Source organism: Mobula birostris, chromosome 1, assembly GCF_030028105.1.
Source record: "Mobula birostris isolate sMobBir1 chromosome 1, sMobBir1.hap1, whole genome shotgun sequence".
NCBI lineage: Eukaryota > Metazoa > Chordata > Chondrichthyes > Myliobatiformes > Myliobatidae > Mobula > Mobula birostris.
This window is the reverse complement of record NC_092370.1, coordinates 36410208-36430401: the sequence shown is the minus strand read 5'-3', so window position 1 is coordinate 36430401 and position 20194 is coordinate 36410208. Positions and strand designations below refer to the sequence as shown.

At 39.5% G+C, this 20194-nt stretch overlaps 1 protein-coding gene across 16 annotated transcripts in view; it reads left to right on the top strand.

Annotated features, from left to right (window-relative positions):
* sulf1 (sulfatase 1) overlaps positions 1–19499 on the top strand; it is a 334301-nt gene extending 314802 nt beyond the window's left edge. For 10 of the 16 annotated variants that reach the window (XM_072253987.1, XM_072254032.1, XM_072253996.1 and 7 more), the window contains 4 exons: positions 5714–5837; positions 8934–8967; positions 11311–11364; positions 17275–17405. In XM_072253987.1, coding sequence (XP_072110088.1) covers positions 5714–5837; positions 8934–8967; positions 11311–11364; positions 17275–17308 — 246 coding nt within the window. In that variant the 3' untranslated portion in view covers positions 17309–17405. Of the gene's footprint in view, positions 1–5713; positions 5838–8933; positions 8968–11310; positions 11365–17274 lie in introns of all 16 variants that reach the window. The other 6 variants (XM_072254079.1, XM_072254097.1, XM_072254088.1 and 3 more) reach the window with 6 other exon arrangements.
* The last annotated feature ends 695 nt before the right edge of the window (positions 19500–20194 follow it).

The window sequence follows — 20194 nt, the reverse complement described above, 5'->3', positions numbered from 1 at the left end:
TTGATGTTTCAGGTACAGATGAGCCTTGATGAAGGGTCACAGTTGAAACATCGACTGTTTATTTCTCTCCATAGATGCAGCCTGACCTAGTGGATTCCTCCAGCATTTTGGATGTGTTACTCAGGTAACAAATACAGCTGACAATCAATGCAGCAAACTATGAAAAGAGAGCGGAGACAATTGAAGATAGATTGAAAGAATGCTTGACACTTCAATCTCGCCTTGACACATCTCTGGAAATGTAAGACATGTTCAGAGACAGCTACATCAGAGAAACAGAGACAAATAAAACAGATCAGATGTAGACTTGGTGTAATGCAAGCTGTGACCAATCCTGTGTACTCTAAATTGTCAGGCTGAAAAAAAATTCATAAGTTAAACAAAATGGTATGAATGTGAAAACTGACTAGATGGGCCATGCCAGAAGTGACAAAAGCAGCAACGCTGAATGAAAAAGTCACACTACATCAAGCCGTGGAGATGAATAATGGGCAATGCCCAATACACAAGAGGTGTACAGAGAATTAACAGGATCCGAATGCTGCTTTGCAAATTGAACCAACTTTGGTTCTTTCCCATGTCTACATTTAAAAAGCATTAGAAACATAGAAAAACCACAGCACAATACAGGCCCCTCGGCCCACAATGCTGTGCCAAACATGTACTTATTTTAGAAATTACCTAGGGTTACCCCGAGCTCTCTATTTTTCTAAGCTCCATGTACATACCCAGGAGTCTCTTAAGAGACCCTATTGTATCTGCCTCCACCACCATCGCCAGCAGCCCATTCTACCCACTTACCACTGTCTGCGTAAAAAACTTGCCCATGACATCTCTTCTGTTGGCAAACATTGCCATACCTCTTCACATGTCAAGATGAGGCCATCCTCGGGGTGGAGGAGCAACACACTACAATCCGTTTGAGTTGCCTCCAACCTAATGGCATGAATATTGATTTGTCCTTCCAATAAAAAAATCCCCCCCCATTCCCCACTTTGACATTTTGCCTATCACTTCCCCCTGATTCCCCTCCTCCTTCTCTTTTTCCTATGGTCTACTCTCCCCTCCTATCAGATTTTGTCTTCTCTAGCCCTTGACCTTTCCCACCCACCTGCCTTCACTTATCGCCTTCCAGTCCCCTACCCCCACCTTTTTTGATCCTTCCCCATTCCTTCCCAGAACTGAAGAATGGTCTCAGCCCAAAACGTCGCTTGTTTATTCATTTCCATGGATGCTGCCTGACCATTGAGCTCCTCCAGCATTTTCTATGTGTTGCCCTGGATTTCCAGCACTGCAGACTTTCTTATGCTTATGATTGAAAATGACAGTTCACAGGACCCAGCCATAAAAACTTACAATGAACTCTAGGTACAGCATGCAACAAACTTATGCTAAGAAGTCAGGTTGGCCTGTAACTTTCCAAGCCATCGTGGATAAAGTATTGCAAAGACTAGATCATTATTGTCATAACCAAGCTGATCTGATGAATGCCTTGAGCACAAACACAGAAAAAGACTGTTCAAGAGATTGTACGAATCCTGACTGAATGTGAAGCAAATGCACGTTTTTCAATGAGAGGTATCTTACATTGATTTGAAGGTTGTTGCCAATGCTTACAGCCAGTGAAGAAAAAAAACTAAAGGCCATTTTCAAAGTTCCAAAGCCTGAAAATACTGCTTGTAAGGACAGCTTAGTATCATGTGCAATTGCTTCCAGATCTTGTGACATACTCTGTTGGTTGGATGGGGTTTCACAGTAATGTGTCTAATAATGAGTTATCTGAAATCCCTACCTTCATCAATTTTATACCATCCATTAAGTGTACATATTTCCCTGTACAGTATTTTCTAACATTCGTATTTCCCAAGTTATTTTGTCTAACTGATCTCTATTTCTTTCTTTGAAATGACCATAAGACATTGTAGCAGAATTAGGCTGTTGCCATCTGTCCCATCGAGTCTGCTCCGCCATTCAATCATGGCTGATTCTTTTTTCCCCTCCCACTCCCCAGCCTTCTGCCTGTAACCTTTGATGCCGTGGCCAATCAAGAACCTATCAAGCTCCACCTGAAATATATCCAACAACCTGGCCTCCACAGCTGCTTGTGGTAACAAATTCCATAAATACATCACCCTCTGGCTAAAGAAATTTCTCCATATCTCTGTTTTAAATGGACGCCCCTTTATCCTGAGGCTGTGCCCTCTTCTCCTACACTCCCCCACCATAGGAAACATCCTTTCCACATCTACTGTATCTAGGCCTTTCAAAATCCGAAAGGTTTCAATGAGCTCCCCTTTCATCCTTCTAAATTCCAGTGAGTACAGACTCAGAGCCATCAAACGTTCCTCGTATGATAACCCTTTAATTCCTGAAGTCACTCTTATGGACCTCCCCTGAACCCTCTCCAATGCCAGCACATCTTTTCTAAGATAAGGGGCCCAAAACTGTTCACAATACTCAAGGTGAGGCCTCACCAGTGCCTTATAAAGCCTCAGCATCACATCTTTGCTCTTGTATTCCAGACCTCTTGAAGTGAATGCTAACGTTGCAGTTGCCTTCCTCATCACTGACTCAACCTGCAAGTTAGCCTTTAGGGTGTTCTGCACAAAGATTCCTTTTGCATCTCAGATTTTTGGATTTTCTCCCTGTTTAGAAAATAGTCCACACATTTATTTCTACTACCAAAGTGCATGACCATACATTTTCCAATGTTGTATTTCATTTGCTACTTTCTTGCCCATTCTCCTAATCTGACTAAGTCCTTCTACAGCCTACCTGTTTCCTCAGTATTAACTGCTCCTGCACCAATCTTCGTATCATCTGCAAACTTGACAGCAAAGCCATTTATTCTATCATCTAAGTTATTGGTATACAGCATAAAAAGAAGCAGTCCCAACACTGACCCCTGCGAACACCACTAGTCACTGGCAGCCAAGCAGACAATGATTCTTTTATTCCCACTTGCTGCCTCTGATCAATCAGCCAATGCTCTAAGCAAGGCTCTGTAATACCATGGGCTCTTAACTTGGCAAGCAGCCTCCTGTGTGGCACCTTGTCAAAGTCCTTCTGAAAGTCCAAATGTACAGCATCCACTGCATCCCCTTTATCTATCCTGACAGTTTGGCTGCACATTATCTTTGCTTTCTCACCATCCGTCCTATCCTGAGTCCCTTCACTCTAGTTCCTATCCCCCTACCAAATTAGTTTAAACCTCCCCAACCGCTCTTAACAAATCTGCCCATGAGAATATTTGTCCCCCTTGGGTTCAGGTGCAACCGTCACTTTTGAACAGCTCATACCTCCCCCAGAGGAGATCCCAATGATCTGAAACCTGAAGCCCTGCTCCCTGCACCAGCTTCTCAGCCACGCAATAATCTGCCAAATCATCCTGTTTCTACCCTCACTGGCGCCTGGCACAGGTAGCAATCCAGAAATTACTACCCTGGTTGTCCTTCTTCTCTTCAGGACCTCTTTGCTTTTCCTTCCTATGTCACTGGTACCAATATGTACCAAGACATCTGGCTACCTTCCCTTCCCCCCCCATAGTGGACATCCCTAACCCTGGCTCCTGGGAGACAACATAGCATTCTGGTGTCCGTTTTACGTCCACAGTGTCTCCTGTCTGTTCCTCTGACTATTGAGTCCCCTGTCTCCATGTTCCCCACTTGTCCCTCTTTCCCTTCTGCACCATGGACCCAGGCACCATGACCTGCAAACTGAAGAGAGTATCTCCCCTTACATGTATCTGAAGAGCAGTCAATGGTAAAATGTTATAATTTCCCAAAATACTCACCATTAGTAATTGGTAGGGAGATTGCCATGAAAGCATGCCATGATAATGCAACACTATTAGAGCTCAGGACAAAGGAGTACAGAGTTCTGTTCCGGTGACAACTGTAAAGAGTTTATTAGTCCTCCCTGTGAAAGCGTGGGATCCTTCGCATATTCCAAAGATTAGTAGATTAATAGATCATTGTAAATTGTCCCATGATTAGGCTGGGGTTAAATAATGGGCTGCTGTGCAGTGTGGCTCGTTGGGCAGGAAAGGCTCGTCTCAGCTGTATCGTTGATGAATAAATAAATAAAGCACATAAGAAATGTGGATAAGTTCATGAGATGAGCTCAAGAAAGGTGGAAGGAGACTCAGTCAAAGCACAAATGCTTCCTTAACTTACAAAATCAAAGAATCTGTTTCAATGTTATCAAATCTTGCAAAACTGCAATAACTGTTATTTCTGATTCTCTTAAAGTGGCTGCTTTATAGGTATCTGATAGAAATTAACATTAGGGAGTTGACAGACCTGGGTGAATATGTATTCCATGCAACAGGAAGGATGTTACAAAAATGACACTTAAGAAATGCAGAGCATCAAGGATCAAGTATATCTTTATCTGTATACATTTACATATATTAGAAATTATCTGTGGTGTGTTGGCATGACATGCAACAAAATAACAACATTCAACAGTTACTAATAAAATAAAGGATTATAAAAAATAAACTTAGAGGTTAAAGTACAGATATGGAATAAAAGTAGTTTTAAAGTGTTTACAATTTAAAGCAGTTACTGAGGTAATAGGTAGAGAGGTTGAGTGGAGGCTAACTAAAATGGTTGATCATATTCATGGCCTGGGGAAGAAACTTTTAATATGGTGTGGTTTTTCTTTTTGTTTTAATAGCCCTATAGTGCTTTCCAGAAGGGAGCTTTTGGAAAGGCCAGTTTTCTGGTTGGGTAGTGTCTGCAATGATTTTCCTGCCAGCTGTTTCGCCCTGGACACACACATCTTCACTCAGGTTTGGTGGAACTACAATTAGAAGTTATAGGTGAAGGGTGAAAAGTTTAAGGGGAACATGAGGGGAGACTTCTTCACTCAAGGGGAGGGTGATGAGAGTGTGGAACCAGCTGCCAGTGCAAGTGGTGCATGCGAGCTTGGTTTCAATGTTTAAGAGAAGTTTGGATACGTACACGGATGGTAGGGATATGGAAGGCTATGGTTCCAGTGCAGGTCGATGGGAGCAGGCAGCTTAAATTGTTCGGCATGGACTAGATTGGCCGAAGGGCCTGTTTCTGTGCTGTATTTTTCTATGACTCTATGAAAAGTCCTGCAGTGATGGTAGACTGCCGCCAGTAACCCTTTCTGCTGCCCTGACCTGACACGTGTGTGTAGGTGAACCTTGCAGCAAATCCAAGAGAGATGGACAACATGACTTTGGGGAAGTAGGGAGGTTTGGTTCCCTTGTGCTAATCTAAAACATCAATCCCTCTGCAGTGTAGAAGTAGCTAAGGGTCTCTGAAGCTATCTCTGTAGACAGCAGCAAACCACAATCAGCCAGGGGTATGTAGTCCTGGCTTGGCCTGATATGATATGAAATGATATCCAACCCAAGAACAGAAAATATCTCCTTCCCAGCAACTGATGACTCAGCAGGCCTTTGATTATACTTTATTGTTTTAATCCTTTTCAGATCATCTCATGACTGCCATTACAGAGACAGACTTAAATGGTGCAAATTTTACAGATATAATGTATTCTTAAAATTGTGTAACAGGTCCTTCCCGGCTCCTATGGCCTTTGGACTCAGAAATGTTATCACTAAATATTCTGGGAATAAAGACTCCCCTCATTTAAACACAGAAGTCGTCAATTCTGACAATGTAGATGTAAAGTGCATCATTCATTGAAATGTTCTGCTTTGGTTTTGTGGTTTCAGCTGACAAACACAGTACACATGGTTGACCGGGAAATCCTTAATCAGTTGCATATACAGTTAATGGAACTAAGAAGTTGCCAAGGACACAAACAATGCACTCCCCGGACTAAGGGTGCAGAAACAGGTAATCCTTGTCGTAATTTTCTGATGACAATGGATGACAATTATTCTAAGCTCTCTTCACAGGGAGTCATCGCCTAATAGTAAGAGAATTATAAAACCAAATGTGTATTTCTATTCTTGCCTGCATACTGTATGTGAATTTGCTCTTCACCAGTAAAATTTAATTCATCCCCATTGTTCTTCACTTTTCAGGTGAAATCCTCATGAAAGTCTACAGTATTTGAAATGGATCGGAATGCTGCATCACTCTTTATTTAACATTTAGTTACAGTACAACTTTCTGACAAAGTAGATTCTATCTATCTTGAGTATCAAGCAGTAGTAAATCAAGGCAACTGGACTTGCTGTGTTGTCTAGAAGACGTTTCGCCACTCATCTGTGAGGCTTCTTCATTTCTGATCCATGATGGGCAGTTTTTCGGCTTATAAACCCCGTGAATTGTTTAAAGGTATAGCAATCACACCAGGGTCGCTAAGAGTTATGGGGGTAATGAGGGGGTCATTAGTCTTATCTTTACATGAATGGAGGTGTGAACTGTTGTGGAGACACCAGGGTAGAGATGTTTGGACTACATTGTAAGTAACTGATAGGTGTTGTCGTTCCCCACCCCTCTGTTCAGGGATGGGTTTTCCAGTTTAACAAAGATAGCTTCTTTAACCTCTCTTTTAAACCACCTGTCCTCCCTGTCCAAAATGTGCAGTGATGTGGTTGTTTTGTCTCGCCGGTTATACAGATCTGTGCAGTTCTCAGTGTATTGGATAGCATATACAATATTGCCTTGTTTATGTTTGGGGGTAGAATCCTTGGGGTGGATGAGTTTCTGTCTGAGTGTGTTTGTAGGTTTAAAAAACACAGGGGTTTTGTGTTTGTTGAAAATGCTTCTGAGTTTCTCTGAAACTCCAGCTACATATGGGATGACTATGTTTTTCCATCCACTTTGCTCCTTTCCTCTGTCTGTTGGGCTGATGTCCCTGCTGGTTTTTGTTGCTGTCTTGATGAAAGATAGCCACAAGTTTTCAACTTCTCTCAAATACTTGCGCTCCTTATCTTTAGCTGTAATGTTGGTGGGCACATTCTTGGCTCAGTGATGTAGTGTTCTGATAACTTATGTTCTCATGGGTGATGAGAGTCAAACTGTGGGTACTGATCTGTGTGGGTGTGCACAAACCGATGGCCCAGTTTAGGAGAGTTAACACCTCAGATCAAGACTCAGCTGTAAATCTACATGTAAAGGACAAGGGACACTCCTTTGGTAATAACAATGGGCACATTTTGGTCAGGGAGGATAGGTGGTTTGAAAGAGTGATTAAAGAAGCTATCTTTGTCAAACTGGAAAACCCATCTCTGAACAGAGGGGTGGGGAACGACACCACCTATCAGCTACTTACAATGTAGTCCTTACATCTGTACCCCAGCATCTCCACAGCAGTTGAAACCTCCATTCATGCAAAGATACGACTAATGACCCTCTCATTAGCTCTATGACTCAACGACTCTCGCAAGATTGCTATATCTTTAAACAACTCATTGAGTTTATAAGCCAGCAAACTGCGCACCATGGATCAGAACTGAAGAAGCCTCTCGAATGAGTGGCGAAACGTCTTCTAGACAACACCTCAAGTCCATTTGCCTTGATTCACTACTGCTTGATATACAATGACCTGGATGACTGAGAACTTTCATAGACATATCTATCTTGAGAGTCCAGTGTAAAGCACAATGCTATATTGGACCTGACAGCACAGAATATGACACGAAAGCATATCAGTTTTTAAGCCTACTGGTTCACTCTGTTCTTCCTATCAGTCATAAAAATCTATACTTCCTGGGTTCATTTTCCAAAATGTTCCTGGTGTACACTTCTACACATTAATGTCAATGGTTATTAACAATGGTTATTAATCTAATATGATTATAAACACTTCATAAGAGAGTGATCATCTGTGAGTCACTTTTTAGCATCCATAAAAAATAAGGTATTTACTACATCCACATTTTTGACTGAGGAAAGCTTACTGAAAACTCTGTTGTTAGTCATGAAGCTGCCAACAAAGTCAGGCATATCGTTTTGTATGCTCTGTTACTGCTGGGTCTTGAAAGCACATTGATTTTAACCTATTAATGGTCAACATATTTTCAGCAGCTTATTTAAAGAGGATTAATTAACTTATTTGCCACTCCCTCGCTTTGACAAGGATGTATGATATTTTAAAAGAAGGAGAAAAGTCATCTTGGTAATTGCAACCAAGGAAGGTCTGCTATGGATTCACATAGAGTATAAATTTCAGGGAGTCCTGTTTCCTCACACATTCCCAAGGTGTGTAGATTGGTAGGTTAGTTGACCATTGTAAACTGACCCTAGTATGTAGGTGAGTGTCGGAATCTTGGTGGGGGTGGGGAGTTGGTTGATGAGAATGTGAGGAGAATAAAATGAGGTTAAAATAGGATTAGTGTAAGTGTATTGACAACATGGACTGGATAGGTCGAAGGGTTGTTTCCATTCTGTATTACTCTATGGCAGTATGACTGTTCTGGAAGTGATATAACAGTCTATGAAAGGGATACTGAGAAATGTTTATTTAATGCAGTCATATAAGCAGCTATTCTTAGCATGAAACTTGCCATGCTATTGAAATTTAGGTTAAAATTAGATAAACAGTGCCATAGGGATAAATTTGATAGATGATTGTGCAAGATTGGTACTGACAGCCATTTTCCCTTTTTTTCTTTTCATTGAAGCGACTGAGAATATCAGACAGGAGAAATTGAAAGGAGCTGGTGATATGCTGTCATCTGTTTTACACTTACACTAAAGTTGAAGCCTACCCATGTTTTCACTGCTGAGGAAGTGTGTACAGAGTCTTACCATCCTAACTGATCTAATTTACATTAAAACAAGACTGATATTGTTCCCCCTTTTAGTTTGGATTTCCAAACCATGTTCTCTTAATTATTTCTCATGTCAAAGGTTACCTTCTCTCTCTATTTTAACCACTTGACATTTTTCCTCAGGTAATGCATGGACAGCTACATTGTGAATAATTTTTACCATTCTAAAAAACATTAACCTTAATTACTCTTGTATTTTCCTAATCAGGAAATAAAGATGGAGGAAGCTTTGATCAGCACAGGTATCCTTACTTTTTATTCTCTCGAACAACTATCTTTTCAACCAATTGCATGAGCTGGCCCATTGAAGCTTCTTTTGCTTGTATTGTCTGTTCTATTCAGCAATCTTTGATGCATGATAACACATCCTTTAACAAATAACAACTGAATCTTATTTCAGACCATCTGCTTTACTCAACTCTGCTCTTTGGGAACCACAGGAGTCCTAATAATTTGCTTCTGTTATGAACCCAGCTCAGTTGTTGCTTTTTAAAGATGAAAGTGATTTCAAAGTGAAAAAAAATTGTCTGATCCTATCATTTCCTCCATACGTTTTGCACACATATACATATAAATTTATACACACATACAGACACACACACACAGACACGCATTTTACACTTGCACACTAACACAGCTATTCAATTACTAGAAAACTGAACGGTGTTTAGGTAGACTTTATATTTATCCCAAATTGGACCAAACCATCTTAAAAAAATGACAAACCTTAAGTGCAAATTACATTCAAAACAAATCCAATGCCATGCTCTTTGACATTGATTTAAAAAGCATTCAGTTTGAAACCACACATTTGTCCTTGCTCTCCGATGGAGCAGTATTTAGAGAATATCATGCTGTGCCTAACTGAGGACCTTAACGACAATTCCTAAAGTTTGGCTGCATTTAGAGGAACCCTTTATATGTTTTTAAATAACAAAAGATAATTTACTAAGATGCTGAACCCTGTGCACCAGTGAAATTACTGATTGCTTTGTCGAAATGTCGACTGTTTGTTCATCTCCATAGATGCTGCCTGACCTGCTGAGTTCCTCCAGCATTTTGTGTGTGTTGCTTTGGATTTCCAGCACCTGCAGATTTTCTTGTGTTTATTATCTTTGGTTAGATAAAGTCAGTTTACTCAAAATTGGTGGACAAGACGCAAAGTAAATGTTTATTTTTTGTGCTAACAATTTTTGCAGCGACAATAAAACCCCAGAAAGTAAATATATTAGAAATGTATTTAAACATGAAGAAAAATAAAATCATAACGCCATCAGATGCTGAAGTCATCCATGAAAAACGAAATGGAGTCAAAGCTGATCCTAATGAAGGGCCTCCAACCTGATACGTATCTCTATCCACACGTGTAGCCTCAGCAACTGAGTGCTTCCTGCATATTTTATTTTTATTTCAGATTTACAGCATCTACAGTTTGTTGGAATTGCAAAATAAATCCTTTCCCGGTTGCTTTGGTTCATAGATGATTTTACACTTATGATAATACAAACGTTTCTTTGAGATCTTGAGCCATATGCTCACACCAGAGCACAACCACAATTAGGCTAGGTTATTACTACTGTATATCCACAGGAGAAACCCTACCCAGTGTTTTCAGGGAATTCAATCACTGTGCTGTAGGAACCATTTTAAATCTATTAACTCCTCAAATATAAATTTGTAATATCATTTTAATCTTCTGTAAAACATCCTTTGTATTAATTAACAATGGATTTAGATTCTACTTAATCACCACTTTGTGTGCACTATCCTACACCAAGGATTATCCAGACAAGTTTGAATATTTTAATTTTTTCCCCTAGTTTGGACAGTGATTCAGTAAATTATTGTGACAGGTACTCCTGATAATTTTTTTTCAAATTTATAAATGTCAATGACAGACTATGAACCAAAATTAAACTTCCTGTGCCTTTGTAAGTTATTTTACAAACTTTCCTTCACTGCACAACTGCTAAGCTTCACATTCTCTTCTCATCTTGTAGATAGTTTCTAAAATCTTAATATAAATTTACTAAATTGTGTTCATCAGTAAAAGCACAAACTTCATAGAACTAACAAAATCAGTTTGTATCTGCAGTACCTATACAATACTTGATAAGTTTTGCTCAGGGGAAGTGCTAAGTGACGGGAAGAGTTTCCCTCAATACTTGCTTGAACAGATGACGAGTGTTTCTCTCACAGATTCCAGAGCCTTTGAGAACTTTCACTTATCTGTTCTCTTAGTTCTAAAATTGTGTGTAGGATAGGAGAACCCTAAAAGAGGAGAGAAAAAAAAATAGACAAGTAGGAAAATACACACAGTGTTCATTAGGCTCGATGACACTTGAGGGAAGTGAGTGCATATAGGTGGGGAAAAAAAACATTTAGTAAACTAATGAAATTATCCTAATATATATTGCAAATAATTATCTGGCAATAAGTGTATTTTATTTGAGATAACCTAACAGATAAAAATGAATATATTTATATAGAGAATCAGAAAATGAATAATGTACCAAGATAATCTTAACTTTAGAATCTAACTGTTTGATCTTTGCCTCTTTTTGTTCCTGCTACCTGGTTGCCAGGCTACAGCAGCATCGAAAGTGGCCAAAGTTGAGGAGGCCGAGCTTCAAGTCCTTGTGAGTGACTAAAAGCTATTCTTTAGTAACCAGTAGGGAAGAAATCACTGTTAAGGTGGTGACTTAACCTAACTCTTAAGTTTTCAATTCATGTGCATCCCCAAATCAATACCGTGGCTGTAACAGTTCTATTTCTACTTCCTTCTTAAAATGTACCAGCAGCAAAATATTTATTATTTCTGTATAATTGGCAAAAAGCTGCTCAGAAGTGACAGTAGCTGGGATTGCAAGGAATTGATAACTTCTGGTATTCTACTGTGTGAACAATGACGTTGTAGTTAACATGCACAACGTGAGTGTGCTTTTGAGGGGTATCAAATGGACGTGTAGCAACAAATAAAAGATTTTTCAGTGCTGTGTCTCTTTCCACTGCTTTGCCATTTTCAAAGAAAAGGGCCTCTTTTGCTTTATGCTATAAGGCATGTTTCATGTATACAGGACTGGCTCTTTCTGTTATTGAACCTCTATGTGTTGTCTTATGCTGCCCTTCACTGGAGGATTGATTTGTTCGGAGAGTGGTAGATGTGGAATGGTAGGTTGAAGAGAGTGCAGTTCTTATTGGAACAGCCATGGAAGTGAATATGCTGGTTCAGTCCTGGACCTCCTCACATCTTTCCCCCAGAAAAATGTAATATGGAGAGGCCTTTTCCCAGACTAACGTCTGATCTGCAATATCTCCCAGCTGCCCAGGAAAAAAAAATCATAAAACATCATGCAGAGAGGTCCCAGGGTTATAGATAAAAGAAAAGCGATTTAATAAACTCTAGGCTCCCTTGATCCCAGTGAGAATGAGGTATAGTGTAGAGATTAGACCATAAGACAATAATACTATAAGATATAGGAGCAGAATTCAGCCCATCAATTCTGCTCCACAGTTCTAACATGGTTGATTTATTATCCCTCTCAATCCCATTTTCGTGCCTTCCTGTAACCTTTGACACCCTTCCTAATCAAGAACCTATCAACCTCTGCTTTAAATATACAGATTACAATGAAAATACATTTGCAGACTTTAACACGCATCACTTCCATTCTGCCCTTTTGCATTGTTCATGTGTTTGAATACCAAAGGCCATTTACACTCATATACGCACGGGAAAATGACATTTCACCACTGTCCTGATCCTACACCGCCCTTTGCTAGAAGAGTATGAACACTCAGAATGCTAGATCTGTCCGCTCTGCTATTGTAGCGGAGGCATGAACCCATTTGTTTTGACAAAGCACCCCACAGAATAATTTTCTATGTAAATATATGTTTAAATGATGGGATTACAGAATCTCCCGTTTCTCTCACAGACCTTCATCCATAACCTTCAGGAACATGGCAGCTTTCTGTTCTGAGTCACATGTTCAAACTTCACACCAGGGTCTTGTGCAAAGAACCTAGGCAGATGTACCTGCCCTATCTTTTGGATGAGATCCAGTCTTTTTCAAGTAAATGTAAAAGATTTCATGAAACCCCTGAAAGCAAAGCAGAGTAGTCCTGCTTTTCATGTCTAAATGCATTGAAATGCATGATCATTTGTGCAATTTAGTGTTTGTGCGTACTTGTTCTGCACAAATTGCCTGTCATATTCCTTGCGTTGTGAGATTTGTAATGGATCATGCAGCATTAAAGGAACTGTATAAACACAAGGCATTTTAGATTTTCATATCCGAAAATTCCAAATGCATAGGCCCCAATTCTTTGACCAAGGGAAGTTTTCTTGATAGTTGTCTATAATTTTAATTATCACTGACATTCAATCCACATTTTACCAAGGTCTCTGTGCCAGCCTCAGCAGCCATCTATGGCTTCAAAAATATTCCTCCATTGTAGCAACAGAGTGCTAAAAGAAGCTGAGTGAAAATAATTAACAAAGCTTCCCCTATCCTTCCAATATCATTAGCTCTCCTTCCAGTTTAGCTTCTTTTGCATGAAAGCAGACAGTGGAGAGGCAGCATTGATCAAAGTTAAAATTAAATTGTGAAAGTAAAAGTTGCCGTGGTTTAATGGAAAATGTACTGTATATATCTAATGAATGGACCAAAGTAATTATTTCTGGGCTTGTGTATTTCTCTGGTGGCAATGCTAGAGGATAAATCAGTTCATGCAATGAATTGCAGCTCGTCATGTCATTGGATTCACATCACTCTCATCCATTGCCCATTTCACTAATTAAACTTTTCTTTAGCATGTAGGTCTGTCGCATTGCTGCTGCGGCATTGCTTGTCAGTTTGCCCTGCACATTTAACCATTAGCCATCTTTCATTACTTTATTTTCCTAAGGAGAATCCTTTCCATCCAGCTGGAAGATCATTGGCTGTCCTGCCTTATTGTTGATTTTCTTTGTATTTGCTTTTGATTTTATTTTTAGCTTTGAAACTTCCTAACTCTCAAAGGATCTCACAAACTGCCATGCGCTACATATCTACCTTTCCCCTGTCCCAGTAACATGCTTTTCTTAGTTTGCCATTATGACATTTAATATTCATAATAGATAACTTAAGTGATGTAAAATGCTGGTTTAAGAAACTTCATGGGGGCCAATTTTGAATTTTTGGTAGAAGTGGGAATACTATCCATGAGCAATCCAAAACACAAATCCAGGACGCAAAACACATTTAACTCTAGCAGAGCATCACTAGCTGTCCTCTGATAGATTAATACCTCAAAATTGAATTAAAGCAACCCTGAGAAAGGTACCTTGGAGTAATGGGGGTGGGGGGTAGGCAGGGAGTCTAAAAGAAACACCAACCTAGTGATCTCTGAACAGTAGCCATATTACAAGGATCCCAGCAGGACCAAGCCAATGCTGTTCCTAGCCTGAATAAAACATGAAGAAAATGTTTCCACTGTGGAATCTTTGATAATGATGGAAGTTTCTCTTATTAATGCAATTTAAAAACTGGGCTTTGAACTGGCATTGTTGGTCACCAACAACGTCTTATCGAATCTATTTCTTAATTTCTATTCTTATTTGTTACAGTATAAGAGGTGGGGATCAATAAAGGCTCAATGTGTTTTCTGAGTCTGAGACAAAACTATATTTGATGGTGCAAAACAGCTACCTAATGTTTCTCCTTGATCTTTCTCTCTTTTCATGGCTTCAGAAAAGATCTGTTCTGAATATGGTTTGCCTCACCTCTGTCTCTGATCTCCCCAAGTGGACACATTGTCTCCTCATCCCACTTGATACCCATGATACTTTTTAAACTTAGTCAAATAATTCAGATTTCAGATTTATTTACAAGCTTGGATTCTTGACACTGTCGTCAACCAACTCCTGATCTTTTAGCAAGTAACCTAATATGCTTGACCCCATCCTTTCAGTTTTCCCTAATACTTGGTAATAAATTCATGTTGAAAATAATTCAATTGAAATTTAGGTTGAGCATTTCTATAATAAGAAAATCTAGTGCATTTCCCCCCAGTTCGGGTCAGTCAAACTTTGTATTTGCTCTGGCAGAGACTGGCCCAATACACTCACAGCCATCATGCTGCATTCTACTCCTATAAACCTGAGATAATCTCAATCTCTTCAGACCATGACCTAAGCTATGCCCTTTTGTGCTGTCATCCATACTCTCTGTCCTATACTGGCTCCCACTTATGCAACACCATATTTAAAAAAATTCTCATCTTTCTTGCATCTTCCTACAAAGTCTTGCCTCTCATTTTTCTACTTTAAGACATTCCTACTTCTTTGAAAACCTGCCTCTGCATTATGTATGTGGCAGGATGTCAAATCCTTTGAAAAATGTGGAATCGTTGATTGCATTATAGCTATTATATAAATACAAGTTCTTATGATTGTTGAAACTTTTCCAGAGCAATTGTTAACTGTAAGAGGAATGCTACCTCTTTCAGGTGACCACAATTACTGGAAAGAGTGATAAGACAAAGATTCCTAATAAGGCAAAGATCTAATGATTTGAGAGAGTAGATAAAGAAAAGGAGATGCTGAAGATAGTCAAATTCGTGGACATCATGTTGTGATGCATATAGTTTGTGTAAGGATTCAACTTCCTAGGTATTCATCCCGAATAAGCATCCCTAATAATCAGGGAGATGTTCTGGATTGGAGTTTCAGGCAAGATAAAAAGAAGAAATGCAATGTATTTCCAAGTCTGGATGGTGTACAGCTTGGGGAGGAGGTGGTGTTTCCATGAACCTGAAGCCATTTTCTTTCTTAGTGATAGAGGTTGTGGATCAGGGAGCTGTTGTTGGAGTAGCCTATGGGGCTAACTGAAGTGCACCTTATAGCAGTTTGCACAGCAACCACTTTGCACAAGTGGTGGAAAGAATAAACTTTTATGGCTTCCACCATTTAGCGACGGTTGATAGTTGACAGGGCAGTAATTACTCAGATTGCATTTGTCTTGTTTATAGTAAACATATTTCCTTATTGTTGGGCAGAGGCCAGTGCTGTAACTGTCTGGAATATGGATTAAGGCTCTGATCTTGCAGCCTTTGCTGTCATGAGGGTTAAGATAATAATTTCTTGAAATTACATGGAGTGATCAAGTCGGATGAAGAATGGATTGTGTGATGGTAGCGATCGCAGTAAGAAGCTCAGACGGCTCACTGCTTCGGGCTGAACATGACTGCTATTGCTTCATCCCTATCTCTGTGACCATCGGACATAGGAGCAGAATTAGGTCATTCACACCATCAAGTCTGCTCCACAATTCCATCATGGCTGTTTCATTATCATTCTCAATCCCATTCTCCTGCCTTCTCTGCGTAACATTTGATGCCCTTAGTAATCAAGAACTTATCTACCTCCACTTCAAATATATTCAGTGACTGCTTCCATGGCCACAGATTCACCATCCTCTAGCTAAAGAAATTCCTCCTCATCTCCATTCTCAAGGGAAGTCCTTCTATTCTGAGGTGGGACCCCTCTGGTCCTAGACTCCCCCACTATAGGGAACATCCTCTAGTTCTCACTTTTGGACCCATTTCATTGAGGATGAGGAAATTCTTTTACTATCTTTTAATTGTATTCTACCATTCAAAGATGACTGGACTATAGAGCCTGATCTGGTTGCAAAATCACTTAGCTCTCTCTATGCATGCTCTTCCTGCTGCTTTGCAATAATGCATTACAATTTCACCCTGTTGTCCCCACGTTTTCAGGAAAGCCTGGAATCAAATTTCCATGAGAAATAGAACACAAAGGTTGTTAAGGCACACCTATATTTAGTGCTACTGGTCAGGAATAGGCATGCAGTCATCTGAACTTTAATCAATACCACTGGCACTTTGAGGTGATTAGACCATAGATTGTTGTTTACAATCTGGCAGTGGATTCTGAGATGCTGGATATATTAAATAAGAAAATATGTTGGAATACAGATTGTATTTTGTTGAATGAATCAGTCCAATGTGTTAATACAGGGACATGCAAATAAATTAAGTAAAGCAAATGTCTATATACTATATATTGGTGGTGTGAGTATGCATGTGTGTATTTGAGAGAGATCAAAAATGAATCCAAAATAATGCAAGTATCAACCCCTTTGTGCAAAAAAAAATTTGATTGTATAGTAATCAAATAGTAAAGGCAATAAAAATGTAAAAATAAACAATAGCGTGCTTGCTGTCTGCAAAATCAATATGGCTACATATTTGATATTTACTTTATGAAATCTTTTTTTATATACATTCCTTTGTTTTAATAATCATATCTTTGAGCATTCTTCCAGTTTCTCATGTTGGGGTGTGTGGTTTAAATCTGCTCCTGCTCTGCATCCTTGCTAAAGTCTTTGTGTGGTGACACATGCTGTCTCTAATTTTGCTTTAAATAACCATGTGATAGTGGAGCAGGTGCATGTTTGCACGCGAGCACAGTGCTTCAGCAACTCCAGAGGAGCGATGTACATACGTGAAAATAAACTACTGTGAATCTTTGTTTCTGCCAGCAGGGGACAGCTATGGGATGGATGGGAAGGTTAATCCACTTAAACTGCCAAACTTCACAGAAAATATCAACTGGGGAGGACTTGAAACTTTGTACAGTGTGGATGAAAGCTTGTTTGAACACAGGCATAATTATAGCCTTAGCCTTGGTGACTGGACTAATTACTGGAAGGATGTAGATAGAATGTTTGCACTGCTTAAGACTTTTTCTGGACACATTAAAACTTCTGAGGCCATTGCGCTAAATAAGGGCGGGACTCTTGATTTAAGCATTGACACCACAGCACTGGACATGGCACCAACTCCACTGCCTGTTTTAGGCAATGTGTTCTCTACTGAGCCTGAGGATGAATCTAGTGGCATGACTGTATGGGAGGCAACAGAAGCACAACCTGCTGCACTTGCTGACTCTGAAGGGACGACCACGAGCCCAGCCCTTAAAAGTGGTGAGAATCCAAATGAGGATGCGATAAATTACAATCATATACCCGACAAGCATTTCTCAAATACTGAGTGGTGGCGACGTAATCGGACAAAAGCGTTGATAAAAGAATGGGCGGAGCTGGAATACGACGAAGGTGTCAGTGGTAACGGTCTGGTGGAGATTGAGACCAGAAACAGCTTCTTTCTTCAGCAGAGTGCTCTGTTTCCATCACGTAGCATCCAGAATGAAGTGGAGGAGAAAGAGGACATCTTTGAAGGGCAAATGTATCTTCCTACTGGTTCTGTTGGTCACCTTCATAGTAAAACTTTCACAGTTCCCCGAGAAATCAGGGCCAGTAACAAAGAGAAATTGGTAAACGTTCAGCTTCAGGAAGACCCCCAGAGCAGTGGAGAGGGAACGCAAGAAAGTTTCATTACAGAAGGCAGTGCCTTGCCCCCTCCATCCTTTCATCAACTCTCAGCCCACTAATTATTTATTGGGGAACAACTACAATCTTCCATGTTATAGCTTTAAATTTAACATCTTTCACTGTGAGGTTGAAGCAAAGCACATTCCATTTCCATTGGAGGTACATTTCATAACAGGCTGACAATAGTCAGAATATCACACATACTTTTACTTTATTTACATTGCCTGGGGAAAAGAATCAGATATTCCTCTTGTAACTAATGTTTTGCAGTCAACTATATAAATATGTATTTAAATATTCTGTGTCAGATGTCTGCAATAGACATGTCCTAAAGTTGTGTGAAAAGTCCTTGAAGCCTCCTATTGGCTGTTCAGTACCTAGCTGCTTTAGCCTGGCCTTTATGAGTGTCAAGATCCGTGACCTGTTCATTCCAAAAAGCTCTCATCATACATTCTTCACCTGACAAGTATTGAGTACAGCAGTGTTTCCTCTCATAAAATATATTGCACTTTCGAAGTTCTTCACAAAACATTTGCAAATGTGGATGTATTGGTTCAGTGAGTTGTTCCAGCTGACGATTTCAGCTGTAATGTGTAAAGGAAATCTTATTCTGTGTTCTTCATGCTGTAACATGCTCTCACTTACCAGTTGTTTCACTTCTAAAATTATTTAGCATTCTCTTATTTTTGTCTTAGTATCTTTTTATGCCTTGGCGCATTTTAGAATCCTTCTTTAATGAAGGAACAAGATAAAGCCAATGTATTGTATTTTGTTTCAGTTTATTACTTTTTCTTATTATTTCCCTCATCATCTTAAAGGGGTATAATCTTTGTGAAAAAAGTGTGATAATTTGTCTTTTTAGAGAGATGTAGGAGGAGCATTGAGTGCAAGGGTCATAATGATGCACTTTTAATAAAATTACTATGTGACAGATGCATTACTATAAAGTTTTCATTTTCATAAATATGGTGCCTCTTTAAGATTGAAAAGTAGGCAAAACTGCTTACAGTATACTTGATGTGTAACTGTTTTAATAAATCTGTTTATAGTTTGGAAGGCTCGTTTAGCACGATCCTTAGATTCACTTGCATGGTTTATATAATCTGTGTAGGTTTTTACAGTGGTCACAGATGTTTTAATTTTTTTTTATTATATGGCGGTAAAACCCATACATTACAAAGCCAATGTAATCAATGTTCATAGGTTGGAGACATCAGACTAGTGCAATTCATACTATGTTCATCAGAGGACAAAATTTGTAGCAGTGTTTTATTTTTGTCTGTAATATACACTGGCCATACTATTTACTGATAATTACCTGTTGCTTGTTTCTGGATAAACATGCAGTGATTAAAACACAATGCTTAATCTTTCATTGAGAATGTAATTGTTATTACTGATACAGAGTATTTTCTCCAGGGTAAAAATGGGAATTAACAATACCATGATGTTCATAACAGTGCATGTCTAATTATAGGTGACCTATCATAGCTGAAGAATTGGTTTCTATATGCAAGAAGAGTCCTATTCTCCATTAATCCCCAAAATGTTTCTAAAAGTTACACGCCAATAAATTGGGTTGGGTTGCATGATCCATGGAAAATTAAATCTAATCAACAATTTGGGATTTTGAGTAACATGAAATTTCCATAAACATAGAAACATAGAAAACCTACAGCACAATACAGGCCCTTCGGCCCACAAAGTCCCATAGCCCTCTATTTCTCTAAGCTCCATGTACCTATCCAAAAGTCTCTGAAAAGTCCCTATCGTATCTGCCTCCACCACCGTTGCTGGCAGCCCATTCCATGCACTCTCCACAATCTCTGAGTAAAAACCTTACCCCTGACATCTCCTCTGTACCTACTCCCCAGCACCTCCAACCTATGTCCTCTTGTGGCAACCATTTCAGCCCTGGGAAAAAGCCTCTAACTAGCAACACGATCAATGCCTCTCATCATCTTATATGCCTCCATCAGGTCACCTCTCTTCCTCCGTCGCTCCAAGGAGAAAAGGCCGAGTTCACTAAACCCATTCTCATAAGGCATGCTCCCCAATCCAGGCAACA